Genomic DNA, 17,261 nt, shown 5'->3' with positions numbered 1-17,261 from the left:
CACCGGGTGCTGGTGGTGGCGCTGGGGAGGGAGGACGAGGCCGAGGGCCGCCGGGCCCTTCGGCTGCCTGCTGCTGCTGTCCGGTTGCTGGCACACAGCCTCTAGGTGTCTCTCTCGGACGTTTAGCTGGGTCGGGCGGATTTGTAAAAAAATCTGAAATTCGTTTTTGAGACATAGGCTAGTTCTAGCTGGCGTAGTTGAACTCAAATCATGTAGCCTATGCATATGCTAAAAACAAATGAGAGCCGCGAACACAGCAAACATAAAAAAAATTCCCGCTACTTTTTTTTTTTTTTTTTTACACATAGGCCAACGTCACAGTGAGCTGTCAGATGCAGTCTGCATAGCAACAGCTATGCCATGCCAGCCAGGCTGCTGTATTGAGCCAGGCAGGGTGCATATCACATCAAAAGATCTGTATTAAGAAATACATGTAAGTCAGACAAATTGAGTTTAAATTCAGAATCTTTATTTTTATTTTTTTAACGTAGGCTAATCCTGTGATTCCTGAGGCTGACGGGAGGGGGTGCTGCCGCACCCCCCGCACCCCTAGTTCCGACGTCTATGCACTGGACACGATGCGATGTTTGAAAAAAATATATAGATTCATGAAAATGTTTCCAATAAATGAATAAAATGATTTTTGTCCACTTTGTTGTTCAGATATATCACATATTTGTAACTAAATGATACATTAATTGAAACAAAACACAGTTTAAACTGAGGAGTGAGTCCCGTGAGTTTAATGTGTTTTCTTCACTCCGCTGGTAAACTGCTCTCATGTCAAGAAGCATCAGATCAGTGCATGCGCTGCATCGTCCAATCAGTGAGCGATACACAGTAAGGGGGCGGGGCGAGTGTCTGAGGATTTCACCGGAGGATAGTCTGTTAGTTCCTCAATTATCGCTCCTCCGTTATCGCTCCTCGATCCTCGGTCCTCTGGTACAAATAAGGCCACTGGGACGCTACTCAAAATGGCGCAGACAAATCAACTTCCGGTGACATAGAGACAGAGGAGCGAGGAAATGAGAAGTGAGACGCAGCCTTTGTCCACTTCAATCAACTTTGTTTCCTCCGGCTTCAATTTCCATCACTCTCGTTCGTTCTCTCTATGTATGGTCAGACATCAATCTGTTCCACGTAACACGCCCCCTAGAGGCCTGGAGCACTGTGTGTTTTTGGGTTTGTATGTGTTTTTGGGTTTGTATGTGTTTTCGGGTTTGTATGTGTTTTTGACTTTGCATATCGTTTTTGTATTCCCAGAGTTTTTCTGTTGCGTTTTGTTTTTAGTTTGCATCATTTCTGTAAATGCAGCGTTTTTTTGTTGTATTTGTTTTCAGGGTTTGTTTGTTTTTCATTTCCTTATTTGCAGCTGTTTCCTGCTTATGTATGCGTTTTTGGCCGTTATTCCGAGTTTGCACCTGCCGGCCACCGTAATTCATCATGTCTTACCCCCCGGCCCCACGAGGACGCATACGGCTAAACGCATAGGATTAACGCAAACGCAAAAAAGCTTCCGTCCACACGCAATATTCACCGGATAGTGTCTGTCCACACGAGACAGCTCCGTTTAGCTCCAACCGCTGGAGAAGCTGCAGTACATATACAGGAGCCTGTAGGTGGCGCTGTAACTTCCTCCACAAAAGCAGCGAAGAAGCATGGTTGTCATGGTTGCCCTTCTGTTTATTCTCCGCGGTGGGGCCGAGGTAACCGGGCAGAGTTTTTCGCCAGTCAACGTGTATTAAAGTTTCAATCTCCCGGACAAAATTATAAAAGTGCCGGTCAAAGGTCTTCTTTGTTATTTATTGAGCTTTAAAACAAATGAATAACGACTCTATATAATAAAATACACGGAGCCTCTCTTTTTCCTCCCTCTCTTCTGACAGCGTCAGTGTCTGTCTCATGCAGCAGCTGATCCAGTAATGAGTGACCAGGCCGACAGTAAAAATAAACATATTTATAACTAGTTTAGGTAGTTTGAGAGGTAATTAAAATAGCTAACCCCTAGTTTCCACCGGGTCCGTCTGCAGCGCGTTGCGGGCGCGTTGCGGCTGCGCCGCGGCATCCGCAAGGATCGCGGCCACTCTAGTCAATGGGTGCTATTCCACCAGACGCGCCGCGTTACGGCTCAGAAGCATCCCAGAAGCGTCTCGCCGCTGTGCTCCGCTCGAAATAGGATTGAAGTCTATTTTTCGACGTGACGCAGCCGTAAGGTAATGTCGGGCAAGAAGTGGAACGGTGACAGCATCCGGCCCACCCCCCAAATCAACAAGAACTGCGAGCCGGTATGCACGACTCTCCGCTTCCGTAATGCTTCTGAAACGCTCGTGAAACGCACCCGGTAGGGTATGACGCCGGAGGAGGCCAGACCAAAACTGCGGCGCAGCCGTAACGCGCCGCAGGCGGACCCGGTGGAAACTAGGGGTAAGGGTGATGATCTGACTTGAAGTGTATGTTTTGCTCTGTTCACCGCTGCATCACAGCGGGAGGAGCTGCAGGTGAGCAGAGCTGCGTGTCTCCGTCCTGTCAGATTAGACTTCACTCGCGTTTATGTCCATATCGAGAGAAAGATAAATAATCTGAATTCAGTGTGCAGTTTACTTTGAAGCGGGGGTGAGCAGCAGAGGTGGGGAGAGGCGGGGCTATTGCGTCATCATTATCAGAAAATTATTGTAGGCCTATAGGGCGCACACACGGAGCCGTTGGACCCCCCAGAGCGTTGCGTATGCCGTTCTATCCACCTTGGGACCCGTTATCGTTTCCGCAGTTGTTTACTGTCATATTCGGTCACCCTCGTGTGGCCGAACGGTCTATATGACACTAAACAGTAACGCAAACGACCGTTTTCGTTCTCGTGGGGCCGGGGCCTTAATCCCCATTTATTAAACCCAATCACATAAACCAAACTGTAGGCTGGCAGTCGTGTGCAGATATTATATAAAGATTGAAGAAAGGCTTCATTGAATATTAAGTGTGGGGCTCGGCTGAATTATGAAACATGTTCTTTTTTTTTTACTTTTGAAGTGCATATAAATTGACACATACATTTACAATTTAACCTTACATTTCTTGCATTGTGTACATTTGTGTTTTGGATCTATATTTCGGCACTCTTTCCCACTTCACACTGCACCTGCTGCACAGCAGTTTACTTCTGGCTTAAGTTGTATCTTATCATACAATCTGCTGCAACTCTAAATGAAGAACAGTTCATTTTGAAAGGTTTATATAAATCCTTGTATGTTTCCCACCTGAGCGCGCTCACTGCAGATGGCCAGCGACTGTCTAAATGAGGTGCGTTTGTTTTGTTTCCCGGCAGACGTCAGGTTGATCTCCGACTCCGCCCTCAGCTGCACCGTCCTCTTCCCAGTCAGCTCCAGCTTCTGCACACCTCGCTCCAATTCCAACAACTTCCTGTCTGGAACACAAACACATGATCACACAGTCATTATAAAGTCTACAGTCATTACCTAAGGTGTTTATAGTTTTCAAAAATACTTAACATATTCATGTAAGAGTCTGGAATTTCACCAGCAACGCTTTAACGTGTGGGTCCCTGGTCTGTTTGTCCATAGCACTGGCAGAGGTCTGTGCTCTACATTTAGATCTACATCTGCTCATTTTTATTGTAAAGAATGAAGAAAATAATTGGTGAAACAGTGGAGGGCTTGAACATGAGAGTTTGTAATCTGCAGAAAAACTGCTCTGTTATATGTTGAATATATACAGAATATACTATTCTAAAGTGATTAATTGGTGTGGGCCAAGGAAAAATCAAAAATCTTTTGGAACAAATCCTCATCACACAAACAGGCTTGCCGGAGGTCTGTGAGAACTATGTTTCTTAGCTTGAAAATAATAATATCATAGATACGAATATATTATATTTCACTTTTGCCAATATAAATATATAGATAGTGCTTGTGTTGATGGACGCCATTTTGAAATACAAGGAAATTGTCTTTTTCAAATCCACACCCCCACATATGTCATATGTTTGATACGCCCAGGATGTCCTCTGTGGAGTACAATTGGACTTAACCTCTTAAGCCCTGAGCCTGTTTTTCAGGTTTCAGGCTCGAAAATGCCACTAACAAAGCAAAGACTATATCTTCACTTCTAAAAGGGGTAAATTAATAATCCTTTCTCTCAAAGCAAGGTTAAATCTGTGAGTTGGATGTAGAAGTGTCAGAATCAATATAGATGTTTTTATTTTAAAGTAAATTCAGATGGAACATAGTAAAAACATGTAAATTATAATGTCCGCCTAAAAGAAACCCATTTCTTATAGTGAAAACCACCCTTGAATGATGGGTTAGTAGACTAAAAGCTTAAGGAATCCAAACTATAACATATAAGAAGTACCCTGTATCAAGATTGATGCAAAACAAGTGAAATTTGACCTTTTTAGAGAGGTTTAGAAAAATAAAGTCCAGGCGGACTCACCTCTGGGTAATTTGGGAACCATCAGTTCCATTTGACCTTTTTCACTGTAAAAATCATTTTATTACTTTGAATTATCCCTATAGGCAGGGGTGCACCTAACTGGTATGCAGGTACGCATGCGCGGCAAAAATCTGAATTGCGTAACGTCACTTGTGTCACTACGCGCCTTTGCGTACCGCAAAACATCTAAACAAAACTATAGGTTACTTACGTAACCCAAGTTCTCAGAGTAACATGAAGTGAGATGTCTCACTGTCGTCCAGTGATCTAAGCCTCTGACTCCTGTAAAGCTTCACAGGTCCGTCGGTTATGTCCTGCGCGGCTCGGCAAGCACCCAGTTCAGTCAGTCACAGAAAGTCAGAAGATTTTTTGAAGGGAGCAAAACGGCAACGTAGCTGCTTAATGTCTTTGTTTTTTTTTTACATGTCTCGTAGTTTACTCCATTGACCGTTGACAAGAAACACGTGTAGACGAAATATGTGTTCTCATTCATAACACTCCGTTCGATGTCTCACTATGGGATGCGCCTCAACGCGTATGCAAACAGAAGCATCAATCTCGTTACGCCAATCCTGATTGGCTGGTGATCTTGACGTCTACGTCAGGGAATCCACCCACCCTATAAGTAGCTTGCGCTACGACGCAGCGTCATTCAAACACCTCTTCTCGCTTCAGAGCACATCTCGAATTATCAGTAGCCGGGCTAGCTTAACGGTCCACAGACTGAACCCAAAGCTAACATTCGGTCGACGGGCGCTTGCCGGATACTTTTTTGCTTTGCAAGAAGACTGAACAATATTAACACACCAGTTAATATTGCAATCTGCCTCGCCGTTTCTTTCTTTCGAAATTACGGTAAGGTTTGATTTTTTCTTCAAGCTAGTAACATACCTGTTGCTAGCTTTTCTTCCCTCCACACCGACACCACGGTAGCGAGGGCGTTCTCTTTTCTCTCTCACACCAGAGGAGACGGAGATAAAGACAAAAAGGTATTAACACACCAGTTAATATTTTTTAAAGAATAAAATCTACACCGTCGCTTTTTCCTTTCGGATTAACGACAAGGTTTTTTTTCTCTCCCAGTAACGTACCTGTTACTAGCGTGTCCACTCCACGCCGACACCCCGGCGAACAAAGATGGACCCTTCTCTCCCTCACACCAGAGGAGTCAGGGAATCGGAGTCTCGGCAATGCGGCTGCGGGTTTAAGATCTCAGGCACAGACTCACACCAGGTCTGCTCGTCCTGCCTCGGGCTGGAACACGCCCAGGAGGCTATCGATAACCCCGGCTCGTGCGGGCATTGTGCCCGCTTCACCATTAAGAGCCTCCGCCGACGGCTAGCATGCCAAGCTAGCTTGTCGGGACAGGACCCCCTCATGTCCGCTAATTCGCCGGCCGGCAATCAAGACATGGTGGCATACGCCGCAGAGATTGAGCCCCGCGCTGTGTCAGGATGGGGCTCAATAACAGCGGCAGCCGCTGAACCGGAGCCCCGCGCCGTTTCAGGCTGGGGTCCGGTGGCGGCAAGAGCCGTGAGAGCGGAGCCCCTCACTGTGTCAAGTTGGGGCTCCCAACTAGACCTCACCATGGTTCCACCCGCGGAGGATGTCCTGGAGTTGGACTATATGGAGGAAGAAGAGGATGCCTCTGAGTTTAGCCAACATCCTTTGGTCTGCCGTTTTATGAAAGGGGCTCGCAGGCTCCTCCCTGTTTCCAGGTCACTGGTGCCCTTATGGGACTTGGCAGTGGTTTTAGATGGGCTCACTCGACCTCCATTTGAAGCCCTGGAAGAAGCTGACATGAAACACCTGTCACTGAAGACAGTGCTGTTACTGGCTCTGGCATCTGCCAAGCGAGTCAGTGACATTCATGCGCTCTCTGTACATCCTTCATGCACTCAGTTTGCCCCTGGGCAAACGAGAGTGTTGCTGAAGCCCAACCCTGCCTTGATACCTAAGGTGGTTGGCTCATGTACCCCCATTGACATTGTGGCATTTCCTCCGCCGCCGTGTTCCTCTGAGGAACAGCGGCCGAATTTACTGTGTCCAGTTCGTGCTTTACGCACCTATATGGACAGGTCAAAAGAGTTTTGTTGCAATGACCAACTCTTTATATCCTGGGCTAACCCTCAGAAGGGCAAGCCCGTTACCAGGCAACGGCTCTCCCACTGGATTGTGGAAGCGATTGCTCTGGCTTATACGAGTCAGGGTTTGCAGGCACCAACGGGCCTGCGTGCTCATTCTACTCGTGGACTGGCTACATCCTGGGCTTTGTTCAAGGCTGTTTCCATCCAAGACATTTGTGCAGCAGCGAGCTGTACCTCACCGCTCACTTTTGTCCGCTTTTACAGGCTAGATGTCTCTGCTCCAAGTGTGGCCCGCGCAGTGCTGGGCCCCGTGTTGAGACAGGGTTCTACCTGTTAAGTTCTGGTTGTTTTGGTGATTTTCGAGATAAGCATGTCTAGCAATACAGGAGTTTCAATATCCCATAATGAGACATCGAACGGAGTGTTATGAATGAGAACTATAGGTTACTTACGTAACCCCAGTTCTCAGAGTAACATGAAGTGAGATGTCTCACCAGACGGCCCTTCTTGCTAAGGCGAAGCGAGAAGAGGTGCTTATTTTGAATGACGCTGCGTCGTAGCGCAGGCTACTTATAGGGTGGGTGGATTCCCTGACGTAGACGTCAATATCACCAGCCAATCAGGATTGGCTTAATGAGATTGATGCTTCTGTTTGCATACGCGTTGAGGCGCATCCCATAGTGAGACATCGAACGGAGTGTTATGAATGAGAAAACATATTTCGTCTACACGTGTTTCTTGTCAACGGTCAATGGAGTAAACTACGAGACATGTACAAAAAAAACAAAGACATTAAGCAGCTACGTTGCCGTTTCGCTCCCTGCAAAAAATCTTCGGACTTTCTGTGACTGACTGAACTGGGTGCTTGCCGAGCCACGCAGGACATAACCGACGGACCTGTGAAGCTTTACTGGAGGCAGAGGCTTAGATCACTGGACGACAGAGTTGGTCGCCGTGTGCACAGACAGGGTTAACGTCGGTATGAACAACAGAATTGTACCAAAACTCTGCCAACTGGCTGCAGTGGGAGACTCCCCTGTGCACATTCTGTGCCCCAAGCACACACTGGAGAACTGCGCAACATCAGCTGATCACAACGTTCACGCTCTGTGGTCAAGCTGCTGCAGTTTTATTTACAACAAAGTGGAGTAAAACACACAGTTGCAAACTTAATCAGGGTGTTATGGAAGAGTTTGAAATCAGACAGAGGTGGAAGAAGTACTCAGATACTGTACTTGAGTAAAAGTACCAGAGTGTTACTCTGTTACAATAAAAGTCCTGCATTAAAAATGTTACTCAAGTAAAATTAGAAAAGTATTATCATCAAAATATAGTTAAAGTACCAAAAGTAAAAGTAGTCATTGTGCAGATTGGTCCATTTCAGAATAATATGATATGTTTTGTAATGATTGATCATTAACGTGTTCTCAAAGCTGGTTAAATTAGATCAAAGTCAAGTAAAGTACAAATATCTCAAAATTGTACTTAAGTAGAGTACTTGAAGAAGAGTACCTAGTAATTTCCCACATCTGAAATCAGATATGACTTCAAGTCATGTGATAATTTCTTAGTATTTTATCCTTCCACTTGGCCTCAGGAAATGCTAGGACTTCACAGTTTTGGCAACAAGTTTTGGAAAAAGCAAATCGCATGGTTAAAAAGAGACAGGGAGGTGCATCTTCATCATCTTCATCATCTTCATCATATAGCGTGCAAGAAGTGTAAATAGAGGACAGTGAAGGAGAGTCTGAGGACAACACACTCTCACTCCATAATCGTCCAGGAGCGACGTTTGGTCAGGGTCCCGTGGCGTGCAGTTGTGATGCTCCTAGGCTCCTTCAGCTTCATAAAGGGACGCAAATAGCTTTCAATTGATCGCGATGTATTCCCATCTGCGGCGGGATTTGATGCTCATGGAAGCACGGCTTTCGTTTGTGTCGGCTGCCCTTAAAGGCAATGTGAGCGTCCATTCCCATTGGGTAACGGAGAATGGTACACCCGGAAGTAAGTATTCCCCTTATTGTCGATTGATTTTACAGTGATATCTGCACTACTCATCGACTAACAAACACCAGATTATCCTTGTTCATTACACAACATTGATTGGTTTAAATTGTGTGCAATGCTTTTGTTTTTTTCCCCTTCGATTCGGAGAAACAAATATTTTTTCGGAGTAAAGAATGGCAGAAGACACTACACTACCCACAATCCCCAGCTATCGTTTACAGATGTAGCACTGAATTTCGGACTCCAGCTTACAGCTTCCTGCCTACTACCTGCCAAATGCCAGTATAGAGGAATGTTAAGCCCTCCCACTATTTTCCAAGAGGGCGTTGCCAGATTTTCAATTTCAGGTTTTAACCAGGAGATGGCGCTTCATTCACAAATACAGAAAGAAAAGCTTCATGGACTTTCAGTTGTGTTTTGAAGAGCATTTGAACACATCAATATTTTAGATCAACCAAAGTATATCTAATCTTGTAATTCAATAATATATAGTCTTTATATATTAAATAATCATAATGTAAATGTTTACATTACACTTCTTTATTTTTTATGCTCATACTTTAACCTTTACAATCGTTTGCTTTAATATGCAGTATATTTTTGTGTTTGCTTCCTCCTGCTCCCTTCGGACACATACTGTATGATTTATTATTAATATGAAGATATTATTAAGATAAGATAAGATGTTACTTTATTGATTGAACATTTTAGTTTAGAATGTGCTGTCCCACGGTAATTCAGAAGGCTCACAGGTCACATTCCGACCATTATTTAAAACAATAGGTGCTTTCACACCGTCTACAGTTTAATTTGTATAGAGGGAGCTCTGTCAGTTTTCGAATTACCCATTTGCTTTCGGGGAGCCCTATTTTTCAGAGCACATCCTGCTACTAAATATGTCACACGCACGCTCTGTTGACTGGCGCAGCAGCGCGGATGCGATCAATTGCTATAAAAAACACTCTTCTACTAATACAGACAGTGTCACTATGCCGGCGGATGTGGCCGTTGTTGAAGCCTCTTCAGGCTCCGCATCGGCAGGCCTCTCCCTCGGTGTGGAGCTGTCAAGCTCGACCCTAACGCCGCTTACAGCCGGCCAACTAAAAGTTGTTTTCCGTTCACGTTGTCATTTTTAGACTCCTTCGCTTCTTTGCTTGTGAATCCAAAAGCTGTGACGCTTGGCTGTTTTCGTTATGCCATATTTTTTTATTACACAGCCAGAGTTAAAAAAATATCAATATGAACATTTCAAATACCGCGCCGGCAAAACCGCCATAACCATAGCAACGTAAGTAAGAATGCAGCGCCGCCACGTACAGATGGCAACACCCAGACATATTCACAAATATAAAACAAATATTCAGAAACTCTAATGAACAATAACTATTATTTATTTCAAGAACTGTTATTTACAGAAACTCAACATTTCTAATCTGTGTGACACAAATATGCACGATTGTTTTGGGCTCCCCCTATTTATCTCAAAGTCAGCCGTCAGGGGAGCTCCCTCCCTCTTCGGGGGAGCCAAGCTCCTCCTAGCTCCCCCCCATTTTGAACAGTGTCTGTGGCTGAATGGCCAGCGATTAGGTGCGGCGCATTTATCAGGTGATCAGAGCTAACTGCCTGCCGTCAGATTTCATTTAAAAAACAGATCTGATTTTAAGACTATTTCTGCGCTCATAAAGAATGATAAGAATAAGAATAATGCGTATTGAACTGGTTTCATTAATTAGTGAGTTTATTTAACACTAGAACCGCCAATCGGGTCAATTTGTGTGATGTGTGTTGTGTGTGTGCAATGTAACTTTTTTTCAATAAAATATTAAAGTCTCCCAGTCCGTGATTTTTCCTGAAAGTGTGTTATGTAGCACCCTATGTTGTTAAAAATTGCATTCTAATAGCGGGATTTGACGGGTTTAGGTAGGCCTATACAAAAACCTCTGGCGGTTTGATTGATTGATTGAAAAGTTTATTAACAGCTTGTATATTGGGTACAGTACAGTACAGCTCAAAACATACAATTGTTAAGGGGATGCAGACCAGAGAAAGACTTTCGTCTTGTTTACATCAGGGTCCCCCATTTCCAATTCATCATATAATTTGGATTTCTAGTGTTAAGGTAATTAGGTACAGTAGAAGCCCTTTTTAATCAATAACGAATTTAGCAGTTGAACATAAAAGTCAACTAACTGAGGGTCACTTGCAATGACAGTGTTGTGTCTAACTGTAAGCTTGTCACTCAGAGTAACCTACCGTTAATTTAGCTGCTGGAGAAGAAAGATCAAGGGGGAGGGGGGGAGAGAGCTGTGGTTGATGGGCCATTAGTTGTGTAAATACACAGCTGAGAGCTGCCGTTTCATTCAGACTGTTTAAAAAACTGTAACAACGGACTATTTTTCTTTGCGGATGCATGTCAATTTAAATCAATACATACAACTATTTTTTAAATCAATACATACAACTATTTTTTAAATCAATAAAAACATTTTCTAAATTCATAAAAGCATTTCAATTAATATTGGGAGTCATGTCGTTACTTTGTTGAGAATGTGGCCGTGTAATAAGCGGGATAATTTGCAGCGACTTGTTCCTTATGGGGAAAATAACACCCCTCATGTGTGTGTAGAGGTGTGTGTGGTTAAAACACTTTCATGAAGTGAAGGAATTTCCTTCTATAAAACAGCTGTGGGCAGCAGTGAGTGTCACGGACATGAATTCATAGATCAAGGCAGACTGGTGCACACTCTCCTGTCCTGCCAGGCGACACGCCCGTTCTAAGCCGTGTCCCTCACTCCTCACATCCCAAGCATCCCCGAAAAGTGTAATATGTTGTTACATCTCAGATGTTATGTTTCAGTTGTGCTCTGTCTATGTTCAGTGATGCAAACTTGTCACCTTTCGGCGAAATTTGCCGTTTTGAATCCAAAATAAGTAGTTTGTGTGATTCATGTAGATCTGCAATACAAATATTTTTGGGGTATGGGGGGGGCTGGGACCCGGAATAATCTGCGGCCGTGAGCTGTTATGTGCCATCATGACACGCATGGTGTTCTTTTTTTATATATTATAATGAAGTACGAGCTGTGTGCTCGAGTCTTCCTGCCTGTCGGCTTTGCTCATGGATGTATAATAAGGCTCTGCTGCTCCGAGATGATGGTCTAGCTTCAGCAGCTATATTACCTACGGGTGCGTTCGTTAATATTAACTGTGCGTCCGGAGTCACTGTGGCACAGACTGGACCGCTGGTGAACAGCTGTTAGAACGGGCCGTTCAGGTGTTCAGAGCAGAGCTCCATGTCGGAACGGCAGAGCGTGATGTGAACTGAAAAGTTTTTCTGTGGCAATATTATTTAAGGAATCGTTGAGCTAGCTAGCTAGCATATATTGTCACTGTCTGCTAACGTTAGCTTTAGCCTTCTATTTCTTATAGTTTTTTTCATAGGCTATAAACAGAGGTGGTATAAGTATATATATATTGTACTTGAGTAAAAGTAGAAGTACTCAGATCTTGTACTTGAGTAAAAGTAGAAGTACTCAGGTCTTGTACTTGAGTAAAAGTAGAAGTACTCAGATCTTGTACTTGAGTAAAAGTAGAAGCACATAGATCTTGTACTAGAGTAAAAGTAGAAGTACTCAAATCTTGTACTTGAGTAAAAGTAGAAGCACACAGATCTTGTACTAGAGTAAAAGTAGAAGTACTCAAATCTTGTACTTGAGTAAAAGTAGAAGCACTCAGGTCTTGTACTTGAGTAAAAGTAGAAGCACACAGATCTTGTACTAGAGTAAAAGTAGAAGTACTCAGGTCTTGTACTTGAGTAAAAGTAGAAGTACTCAGATCTTGTAATTGAGTAAAAGTAATAGTCCCAGAGTGTAGGAATACTCTGTTACAGTAAAAGTCCTGCATTCAAAATGTTCCTCAAGTAAAAGTAGAAAACTATTATCATCAAAATATAGTGAAAGTAGCGACAGTAAAAGTAGTCATTGTGCAGATTGGTCCATTTCAGAATAATAGATATGATATGTTTTATAATGATTGATCATGAAAGCTGGTAAAGGTGCAGCTAGTTTGAATGACTTTGTATACTGCAGGGTAGCTTGTGGATTTACTCCAGGTGGAACTAAAGTCTAATTTAACACTTGATTATATTTCACTTAATTAATCCAGATCTGTGAAGTAACTAAAGGTATTAAATACATGTAGTGGAGTCACCATGTACCTCTGAACTGTAGTGGAGTAGAAGAACAAAGTAGCAAAACATTGAAATACTTAAATAAAGTAGAAGTATCTCAAAATTGTGCCCAAGTATAGTACTTGTTGAGTTTATGAACTTAGTTACTTTACACCATGTGGCTATAAAGATAAAAAGACTTAAGCCTTGCACAGAGGCACGGAAATACATTTTCAAAATGCTCAACAGTGCTGCCAAAATTATAAACTGAATGCTACACAATTTAAAATAAATGCTTTTATATATTTCTATTAGATGTGACTCTTTGGCGTTTCTGATATCATTAACACTGCTGCTTTAGTTGTTCTGACTGCTAAAATCCTCTGTCATTCCGTGGGGTGGGGGAGCCGGGGGCTCGGATCCTTGTCACCTTTTTCATACCTGATGAGTTTGCATCCCTGTATGTTAAAAAGCCTCAGTCACCTTAATTCATGTAATAAAAACATCTCAGGTCAGTAACACTCAAAGCTAAATGTGCAATACCATGTTCAGCTATGTTACTATTTATAATGTTATTGTTGTTACATCAGAAGATGTACATATTGAAATGATTTCTTAACTTACAGTAGGCTATTTTTTACAATGTGTGTTGGAAGGATTTATTAAATTACAATGAATATTGTCATTGTTGAAGGCTTTTAGAGAAGGGTGAAATATAAGCCTGAATTACATAACATTTTATACCTAAAAACATAAAAGCCACAATAAATAAATCACAATTATTCTAGTTATTTTTACCTCCCGTATTGCTTTCAACCCACCAGCTTTTATGGTGTTGTTACGTCACTAACTGTAAACTTGTCACATACAGTCTATGGTCACTCAGAGTAACCTACTGTTAATTTAGCTGCTGGAGAAGAAAGATCAGGGGGGGAGGGGGGGGAGGGAGCTGTGGTTGATGGGCCATTTGTTGTGTAAATACACAGCTGAGAGCTGCCGTTTCATTCAGACTGTTTAAAAAACGGTAACAACGGACTATTTTTCTTAGCGGATGCATGTCAATTTAAATCGATACATACAACTATCTTTTAAATCAATAAAAACATTTTCTAAATCCATAAAAGCATTTAAATTAATATTGGGAGTCATGTCGTTACTTTGTTGAGAATGTGGCCATGTAATAAGCGGGATAATTTGCAGCGACTTGTTCCTTATGGGGAAAATAACACCCTTCATCCAGATGAGGATCCCTCCGCTACACTTTGGGATCCTGATCGACCGACGAAGCTCCATTAAAATATACATATTTTTGGTGAATTACTGAGTTTAGGCACGTTAATAACGTTTTAATGAAGTTGAATACAGTATATTCATATGTGTCAGTGATTTCATGTCAATTCGGCGAACATAAACATAAATGATCGTGGTGAAGATGATGATTAAATTAGGATTAAAAATCGAGAGCCGGGCTGCATTTCCTCCCGTTCGTTTTTTTCGAATAACAAAATTATTTTGTTAAATAACAACATGGTGATGTTTTGTAAATGATTACATGTCTCTTATTTAGCACAGTAGTATGATATCCGTGACATATGGATCTTAACAAAGTTCCGCTGTACATCCAGCATACTGTATCTCACTTTATTTCACATGAGCTCCAGTGTGGAACCCCACTGCACCCCCTGGTGGATCAATGATCCATTGCAGCTGGCTTCATTATAATTACATTTATCTATCACGGGGGCGGTCTCAAGTCAAGCTGGAGGTTTTCCCTTGAGCGAGGGCAGATCACGTACCAATCACGGCCCTCGCGTTTCAAACTGTCTGAAATGAATCGCTACATCTGTAGGACTACACCATGTGCCCTGTTTGACAAACCCCGTGATTAGTTCTCAAGCTCTGTGATTGGTTGACCTCCAACTGCATTCCATATGAAAAAAAACGTTTCGTAAAAGATAAAATCATACTTTATTCAGCCGTGCTTGCTTTACTCTTTGAAAGTCATCACATGAATGCATTGTAATAAATGGTTCGGCTGCATTAAATATATTACATATCTGTCGTAGTTCTTTATTTTTATTTATCTACAGAGATCGGGCTCAGAATAGACCGGAAACTATTCTTTTACCGTTCAGTTTGAATTTCACAATAAAGTTAGTAGTAATATTTTGTTTTGATATTATTGTTTTTTATTAACTACTAGACCGCTGGGTCATGTTAAGACCATCTTTTCTGTGTTGCTGTGGGTTTTTTCCATCGCTTTTCTGTTACAGATATCAAAACAATAACTAAATATATCCGTCGTAAACTAAACCAGAAACAGCAGTATATTTTATTTTGTTAACACTGTAAACTTGACAGCTTTTTAACCCAAACCACCTACTGGTTAAAGCACGTTATTACACGTTTAGAGTAATGCAATGCAGGTAGATTGTGTTGCTTTTTAATGACTGTTTAAAATGCCTTTTTCTTAATGTCTTTTATTATTATTAACTACTTGTTACTTGTTGCTAGGGACGCTGCTATCGATATTGTGTTTAGCAACATGTTCTCTATCAATGGCACGTCTCTACTGGGAGTTGTAGTTTTAAAAGACGTTTTCGTATTTCCTATAATAAGAAGTTGCCAGTATACTGTGTACATCCCTGGAGGTTTAGGGGATAGGAAACACTCAAATTTAAAACATATAATTAATAAATGGGTGAAGATTGCTTGTGCCCATAATGGCCAGCATTATATACCCACATGCCAGCTAAGGTCAGAAGAGCTTTATTTAACAGCTGGTCTTATGTTTGTGACCCCTCCTGTTGTTAATTGATAACATTACATTACATTACATTACATTAATTGATAAGCCTAAAACATGCACTTGTCAAGGTTCAGAGGCAAATTTTGCAAATATGGCAGTAGCCATCGATCATCTTAAGATAAGATATACTTTATTAATCCCAAATTGGAAACATTTGCGTTACATCAGCATGTGTAACAGTTGTAAATATGCAGTGGTGTTTATTTGTAAATCATTTAGTATAATCACACAAATGTCGTGTCTTATATTTAACATTTCTGTGTTCTTTATTTATTGATTGTTCAATACCTGACAAGGCCGGAGATGAAATATCTATATACATCCTATAAGAGTATAATACATGTATAATATCAGTTAAAATAAGTGCTTCAACATAGTTAACATTGCTGGAGGTATGCACAAATATTGATAGATGTCTTGTAATGCACTATTGAGGAACCTGTGACCCAAGTTTTTCATTCATTGCATAACTACACCGTTTGTGAATATGATATGTCAATAAACCTTAGAAAATCTTGAAATCTTGAAAGCGATGTGCAAAATAGTCATTATATACAGTCTTTAATGAACTATTAGTAGAGAATAACGAGTAATGAATATACTTTATAGGGATCCTATTAATATCTAATAATAAAAAGAATGAAATTCAATAACATGCTTTAACCACCAGGTGTCCCTTTCTATCAGCTGTGCACCTTTATGGTGTAAATACAGCCTATCTACCAATTGGATCAAATATAAAAGTCAGCCGAATTAGTGTTGATCCTGCGAAGAGACGTATTGTGTGAAAAGAAATATAAGATGTTGTTTAATTGCTGATATATTTATGATCCATGTCACGTTTTCAGTGTTGGCGGCAGTTTCTCATGTTTGTCTAGAAGTCTTCTCATCAGGGCTCTATAAATAGAGAACTACGGCAGATATGTAATACTTAATGCAGCCAAACCGTATATTACAGTGCCGTTATGTGATGACTTTCAAAGAGAAAAGCAAGCACACTCGGAATAAAGTATTCTTTTTTTTTTTTTTTAAATGTTTTCGGTCTATTTGTGGGAAAATAACGTATCTTTAGATGCGGATTTTGTTAAACTAATATGTTTGCGCTGTGGACCAACACTATAAATTGACGGTGAAGGGGGTAGCAATAAAGATAACACCATTAAACAGTTACACAACATAACAGAAATAATATCGATAGCAGCGTCCCTAGCAACCACCTTGGTAACAATGAAAACGTTCTATGGACGCAATTTCCTGAAGTAATCTTCGTAATAACTAGCAAACTAAAGATCATGTACATCCACTGCACACATAAAATTTGAAGATCACGTGACATAGACGCCAGCCATTGGAATGAATGGTGAAAAAAAAACGGGTTTGTCAAACAAAGCACAAGGTGTAGTCCTAAACGATAGCTGGGGATTCTGGGTAGTGTAGTGTCTTCTGCCATCCTTTACTCCGAAAATATATTTGTTTCTCCGAATCGAAGGGGAAAAATACAAAAGCATTGCACACAATTTAAACCAATCAATGTTGTTTAATTAACAAGGATAATCTGGTGTTTTTTAGTCGATGAGTAGTGCAGATATCACTGTAAAATCAATCAACAGTAAGGGAAATACTTACTTCCGGGTGTACAATTCTCCGTTATCCAATGGGAATGGAGGCTCACATTACCTTTAACACTAGAACCGCCAACGGGTACATTTTACCCGCAGCTGTTTTTTTTATTGTTTGTAACTTT

The 17,261-nt window shown here is 41.5% G+C and overlaps 2 protein-coding genes across 9 annotated transcripts in view; one reads left to right on the top strand and one right to left on the bottom strand.

Annotated features, from left to right (window-relative positions):
- The window catches only part of LOC307045322 (actin filament-associated protein 1-like 2), a 115,263-nt gene that overhangs the window by 16,972 nt on the left and 81,030 nt on the right, over positions 1-17,261 (bottom strand). For both annotated transcript variants that reach the window (XM_079690904.1, XM_079690905.1), the window contains one exon: positions 3,252-3,418. In XM_079690904.1, coding sequence (XP_079547030.1) covers positions 3,252-3,418 — 167 coding nt within the window. The remainder of the gene's footprint in view (positions 1-3,251; positions 3,419-17,261) is intronic.
- LOC307045323 (zinc finger MYM-type protein 1-like) overlaps positions 1-17,261 on the top strand; it is a 73,954-nt gene that overhangs the window by 36,518 nt on the left and 20,175 nt on the right. For 2 of the 7 annotated variants that reach the window (XR_013809861.1, XR_013809862.1), the window contains one exon: positions 492-3,245. The exons of 3 other annotated variants lie outside the window; for them this stretch is intronic. Coding sequence is in view for 2 of the 4 variants with exons in the window: in XM_079690909.1 (XP_079547035.1) it covers positions 309-324 (16 nt within the window). In the remaining 2 variants the exon portion in view is untranslated. Of the gene's footprint in view, positions 1-308; positions 3,246-17,261 lie in introns of those variants that run through there. 2 more of the 7 variants (XM_079690909.1, XM_079690910.1) reach the window with 2 other exon arrangements.

Source organism: Notothenia rossii, assembly GCF_949606895.1.
Source record: "Notothenia rossii genome assembly, chromosome: 6".
In the NCBI taxonomy this organism is placed as follows: domain Eukaryota; kingdom Metazoa; phylum Chordata; class Actinopteri; order Perciformes; family Nototheniidae; genus Notothenia; species Notothenia rossii.
The sequence above is the reverse complement of the archived record's forward strand: the minus strand, read 5'-3'. Positions and strand labels throughout refer to the sequence as shown.